The sequence below is a fragment of the Pteropus alecto genome, unplaced genomic scaffold (assembly GCF_000325575.1).
Source record: "Pteropus alecto unplaced genomic scaffold, ASM32557v1 scaffold239, whole genome shotgun sequence".
Taxonomy (NCBI): domain Eukaryota; kingdom Metazoa; phylum Chordata; class Mammalia; order Chiroptera; family Pteropodidae; genus Pteropus; species Pteropus alecto.
In genome coordinates, this window is record NW_006494613.1 from 2,451,706 (window position 1) to 2,458,652 (window position 6,947).

The following is a 6,947-nucleotide window of genomic DNA, read 5'->3' on the forward strand; positions in this document are numbered from 1 at the left end:
AAACATTTGATTTTATCTTCATTTTTTTCTTTCTATGATCCTCTTCTTTCTCCGCTTTCAATATGGCTACTTGCCTGCCTCACCACTATCCCATATGTAAAAGTCCCATGAGGAAGAATCATCAATCAAGGAGAAATATTTCTGCATTTGAAGCTCTTCCATATCTCAATCAATAATATAATTTCATGTCTTTATCAAGAATTCTTTCTATTAACATAAGAACTTAAATTTCAAAATGCAAAGGTAGGAAGAATTTGTAAATTATTTTTTATTTTCTAATGGTACACCCTATCCTTGAGAAATTAAGATAAGAAGAGCCTTGCCATCTAGATGAGAAGGGCAGGTCCAATAAAGTTTCATGTAAATCAGAGAAGATGGGGAAAGAAAAGCATGCAAAATTAAATAGGTATTTCAAAATGTTGACTCATATATACATATTGGACTGTGCATATTCAGCTTATTTTCAGCCTTCTTCTCCTCTTCCACCCATGTGGTTCTTATTCCTCAGTTATTTTAAAGAATGAAGTTTTTTCCTATCAGTAAGGGTTACAGTAAGAAATTATGGCATGGAGATGATACATCAATTATAGTAACAACTTCTGTTGCAAAATGAGTGGAGAAACTATTCTATAACAAAATTTCCAAAAATTGTTTAAGAAAATGTAAATCAGAGAGATAAAGCACCGCAAACGAATAGACAAATATCATGTTTCACTCAATTTCGTACCATTTTTCACATTAGTAATATGCATGTCTGATATAAGGCATACAATAAATATTTGCCAAATGAATACTTTTTTCAAGATTACATAACTACATAGATTGAAAATTTTCATGTTTAACATAAGGTAAATACTTCATAAATATTCTGGACTGGATTAATTAATTCTGGAACTTGGACAATAACACCAAGTTCCTCTCTTTTTGTCTAAAGTTCAATTGATCACAGTGAATTTTAATTTTGTTACTGATATATGCCAAAGGTATTAGCCTTGAGGTTGAATAAATATTACCTGAACAATTTTTTTAACCTCCTCTCACTAATCTTTACAAAATACTAATGGGAGAGACTGCTTGGTTTATCTAGTGCTCTGCTGAGACTCTTTAACAAAATTTATTGTTCTGGGATGATGATAGTGTCACAGGGTGAAAGAACTTCTGCCAACATTTTGAATTGTTTGCATACTTGCTAGGCTGTATTGTGAACTGTGTTTCAGATAGAGTATATAATTGTTGAACCACCTGCTGTGGTCACTGTTTATCTTGAAACTGAATGTTAGGTCATTATTGTCAAAATGGTCATATTACTTGAGAGAGTTTGTCATCTACTTTTGATCTACCACTTAGCATTCAGTAAATACTGGGTGACATTAAATCATTACTGTACAGAAGTTATGAAAAGAATATCATTGGGTGCAAAACTCTGTGCTTTGGACTGGCTTATATTGCCACTGCTTATTATATTCATAGACCAATACCAGAAAACATTGAAGAACTCTGGAAAGTAGGGGCCTTGGATGCTTTTATGAAAACTACTTCACTTATGGTAATGTTTTTTCCAAGACATTGGGATGGCTTGTTACAAGTACATGTAAACTTTCTTTCAATTAATACTTTGAAAGAGACTTTGATTTTCTTTTAGGATAAATCAACCAAATAATATTAATATTTTAATAATATTAAATATTATTAATTTAAATAATATCAAATTAATGTTTAGTGTAATCATTAACAAACTTATTTGAATCTGTACAAAGCAGAGAAAAGTAAATTCTTGCTGATAAGAGTCTATATCTAAACACAAATAGATTGTATATTGCGATAAGAATGGTGTTGTCTAAGTGAAAAATTTGGGGATTTGTTAAACACCTTATATTTGACATTTCTGAGGAATCTTAGTTAATACATTCTCTTAATATTTACATGTATATGTTATATTTTTATATTTTGATGTATATTTAGTACCTTTACTGTTTTAATGTCTTTCTCTTTCTCAGTGTTTTCAAACTTTTTGGTCTCAGAAACTCTTTATACTCTTTAAGTTATTCAGACCTCAAATTGCTTTTTCGATATGGGTAATATTTATCAATATTTACTGCATTAGAAACTGACCTCATTAGAAAATCATTCACTTAATAGAATGATGATAATAATATACTTACTAAAGGTTAATTAAAATAACATACTTTATCAACACTAAATGTATTTTTTAAGACAAGAAAAATTAGTTAATAGTGGCAATATCTTCCATTTTTGCAAATCTCTTCAATGTCTCTATGGAAGACAGCTAGATTCTCATATCTGCTTTTGCATTTAATCTGTTGCAATATCACATGTCATGTAACCTCTAGAAAACTCCACTGCATAATCATGAGAGAATTTTAGAGTAAAAATAAAAGGCAGGAAATATCATAGTATTATGCACACTTATTAAACATGTCTCAGAGATCCACAAGGATTCTAAGACAACACTTTGAAAACCACTGCTTTTGTTTATCTTCAATCTTATGTTGCTGGATTTTAGATATATTTGTGACAAGGCCAGAATTTGAACCAAGTTCTACCTTGCTGAAAATATAATGCTCCCCTGTCAAAAAAAAAAAAAGCTGCTATCTCGAGCCCTTATGGATGACAGTGATAATAGGAAGTTTTAGGAAGCATGCATCGACAGACCATAAATGATCAGAGAAAGCAATGCCTGGTATATGAAAAGATGCTGCTTAGTATGCTACCCTGCACAGATGACAGATCTGTCAAACTACATGAGATACCTGAGGCATCTCATGCTTTTCTCTTTTAATACTAATGCTTCACCTTTTCATTCACTGGACAATAGAGGAAAACGTTCATGAGCAAGTGTCAGCCCTACAGAGAAATTCCTATCTTATCTTCTTGAATAGCTCATATATCCTTAAACTTCAAAGTAACTAATGCTTATTTCCTTACCACAACACATTCTGAAAATGTGCAACTGGAGAATTCAACTTTTTATCAAATGCCAAACAGAATTAAGACACTGCATATCTGAAATAGAACTGATTTCATCTATTTGCTTATATGTGTATTTTAGATGGTAAATGATGATGATAGAAGAATAGATGATAGAGAGATGATAGATTAGATAGATGATAGAGAGATAGAGAGATAGAGAGATAGATAGATAGATAGATAGATAGATAGATAGATAGATAGATAGATAGATAATACTAGTAATTGATCAGCTTCTACTTGTTCCAGGGGTAACCATTTTATTAATGTCATGACTGAATTACAGTGACTCAAGTGATTCCCAAAGATGTTATTTTTAAAAAATATACATCAGGAAACATCACAGTGCTGGATAAAATGATATGGAAAAAATTTAAGACTATGCAGTTACACATTCAAATTATAGACAGCACCAAGTAGAAGAAAGCATGAGCTTGAAAGCTGATCAGATCTTAAAGAGTTTACTTAGTGGCTCAGTGTTTTCAACTGTAAAGTTAGAAGTCTAATCAACATGTTGCAGCATTACTACGAGAATAGGACATGTGTTTCAAAATAATAGTAATGTCTAAAATGGTAACTGGTTATCATTCAGTAGAGGTAGTCAGCATCTACTCCATGACAGAAGTTATGAGAGATGAGGACCCAAATCTATAAAACGCCATTTTAAAATGATATATTTACTAAATTGAAAGATTTTTCACTATGATTATCTTCAACTAGCAATAAAAATATTCAAAATATTTCAATATATATTAATAATGATAAAAGCTAAAAGTTATTAACACTTACAATGCATCCTGCACTACTTTAATTTCCTTAAAAATATTATTTAATGTTTACAATTGCACTTTGAAGAAGTCACTATTATTATTGTCATTTTATAGATGAAGAAAATGAAGCACAGGGAAAAAGCAAACCAAAGACTTAGAGTTAATAATTTATAGAACAGGGAATCAAACCCAAACAGTCTAGATTCAGACTTTGATTTTTTTTTTATCATTGTGCCAAATTTTAAATTTAATTTAAACTTTGTGTACAGTAAAATTCATTCTTTTGGTTATACAATTCTATGAGATTTAACATATATATCGATTCAAGTAATCAGCAAAATCAAAATATGAAAGTATAACTCCTCAAAATCACCTTCATGCTGCCATTTTTATTAAATACTTGCTGCCCCTAAAACCTGGTAACCACTGATGCTTTATGTCCTCAAAGTTTGTCCTTTCCATTATATCATATAAATGGATTCATACTGCATGTAGACTTTTGAGTCTAGCTTAATACGTTTCACTCAGCATAATGCATTTGAGAGTAATCCATGTTATTGAGAGTATCAAGAGTTAAATCATTTTCAAAACTATGTAGTATTTCATTATATTGATGTATCACAGTTTGTCCACAATAAACAGTTCAAAGTTATTTGGGTTGTTTCCATTTTGGAGTGGATATAAAAAAAGCTGCTAAATCATTAATATATAGGATTTTGTGTGAAATAATTCTAATCTCTGTTGGGTAGATACCTAGAACTAGATATGCTGGGTCATATTATAAGTGTATATTTGGTAGAAAACTACCAATTTTCCAAAGAGGTTGTGCCATTTTGCATTTACACCAGCAATATGTAAAAGTTCTAGCTGTCCTGCATCTCTACCAGCATTTATTATTTTTGGTTTTTCTTTAAAATGTCATTCTAATAAACATGAAGAACTATCACATTATGATATGCCTTTGTATTTCCTTAATGACATTTTACCATATAAATTTTGATATTGATTGTGATAAATTATCTTTTTTATATTATCGAATTTGACTTAATATTTTGTTGGAATTTTTTGCTTCTTTATTGATTTGTAATTTTCTTTCTTCTTAATGTCTTTCTGATTTCAGTAACAGGATAATGCCAAGCCAGTTAAATGAGTTAGAAAATATTGCCATGTCTTCTATTTTCAGGTAACTATTGTGTAAAATTGGTATATTTTTTTCCTTAATGTTTAGTATAATTTGCTAATGAAATTAATGGACCTCAAGTTTTTTTTCCAGAAGTTTTTAAAAAATGTTTTATTTTATTAAATTTATTGTTTTGGGGGGAATTTTTTCAATTGCAAATACAATTTTAAAATAGATATAGACAATTCAGATTATTATTTTTTTGAGTAAGTTGTAGTCTTTAAGAAATTTGTAGATTTTATCCAAGTTGTAGAATTTGTGGGCATAAAAGTTGTTAGTATTCCTTATTATATTTTAAATTTCTATAAAGTATATAATGATATCTCTTGCTTTATTCTTCATGTATTTTTAAATTTCAGTCTTCTCTTTTTTTGGTCATTCTTTATAAAGATTTATCAAATTTATTCTTTAAAAATAACTGACTTTTGTGTCTTTTTTTTATTTATTTTTGTTTTGTTTTAATTTTGTTGAATTCTGATTCTATCATTACTATTTTCTCTCTTCTACTTTCTTTGAATTTTCTTTGCTCTTTTTCTAATTTATGAAGATAGAAGCTTTAATGTTAATTTGAGACCTTTCTTACTTTTTAATGTAATTTAATTTTACAAGTTTTTCTCATGCAGTTTTTTGCTACATAACACAAATTTGGACATGTTGTATTTTTATTTTTGCTCAGGTAAAATTATTCTCTAATTTTCCCTGAAAATTTGTCTATGACACGTAAGTTAGAATTTGTTTTTACACTGAAAATCTCAAAACATCGGTGAAAAAAATTGAAGGAGACACAAGTAAATGGAAGGACAACCTGTGTTAATGAATTGGAAAATTTAGTATTGTTAAAATGTCCATAATTCCCAAAGTGGTATACAAATTTTCTGCAATACCTATCAAAATTCCAATGGAATTTTTTACAACAGTAGAACAAACAATTCTAAAATTCATATGGAACCACATAAGATTCTGAATAGCCAAAACAATCTTGAGAAAGAACAGAGTTGGAGGTAGTATACTTTCTGATTTCAAACTGTATTACAAAGCTACAATGATCAAAACAGTATGGTATTGGCATAAAACAGACATATAGATCAATGAAACAAAATAGAGAGCACAGAAATAATCATGGCATATATGGTGTAATAATTTTTGACAAAGACAGCAAGAACACACAATGGGAAAGAATAGTTTTTTCAACAAATGGAAAAACTTGATATCCATATGCAAAAGAATGAAACTGGACTCCTATCCTCCACCATATGCAAAATCAACTCAAAATGGATTACAACTTAAATGTAAGACCAGAAACCATAAAAATTTCTGGAATAAAATCTAAGGGAAAACTTCCTTGACCTTAGTAATGATTTTTTTGAAGATTATACTGAAATCACAAGCAACAAAATAAAAAATAGACAAGTAATGAGTGATGAGGGATAAAGACATATTACATAATTATAAAAATCAATTCACCAAGACAGTAATGCAAGATAAATAATACTTAACAGGGCTCTAAAATATATGAGGCAAAACTTATGAAATTGAATAGAGAAATAGATAATCCACATAATTATGAATGTCAATACTTCTCATTTGGTAATTGATAGAAACATAGAGAAAAAATTATTAAAGTTCTAAAAAATCTGGACAATTTCATTTAATTGATATTTATAGAATACTATTCATAACAATAGAATATAAATTTCTTTCAAATGCATATGGAATTTTTACTAAGATATACCATATTCTGAGCCATAAAACCAAGTAAATTTAAAAGAAATCACAGAAAATATGTTCTCTGACTATAATATAATTAAACTAAGAATCAACAACAGAATATCAAAAAATTGCCAAATCATAGGAAATAAAAAAAATCCTTTTTAATAAAAATTATATGTATTTAAGGTATACATGATTATTTTAATATGCATGTGCATAGTAAATGATTACTATAGTCAAGCTAATTAGTATATCCATCTCCTCACAGTTACCCTTTGTGTGTGTGTGTGGTGAGAGTC

At 29.0% G+C, this 6,947-nt stretch overlaps 1 protein-coding gene across 1 annotated transcript in view; it reads left to right on the forward strand.

The window, feature by feature from the left end:
* The first annotated feature begins 374 nt into the window (after window positions 1-374).
* The window catches only part of AADACL2 (arylacetamide deacetylase like 2), a 13,908-nt gene continuing 7,335 nt past the window's right edge, over window positions 375-6,947 (forward strand). Inside the window, 2 exon segments of the mRNA XM_006926262.1 lie at window positions 375-406; window positions 1,471-1,546. Coding sequence (XP_006926324.1) covers window positions 375-406; window positions 1,471-1,546 — 108 coding nt within the window.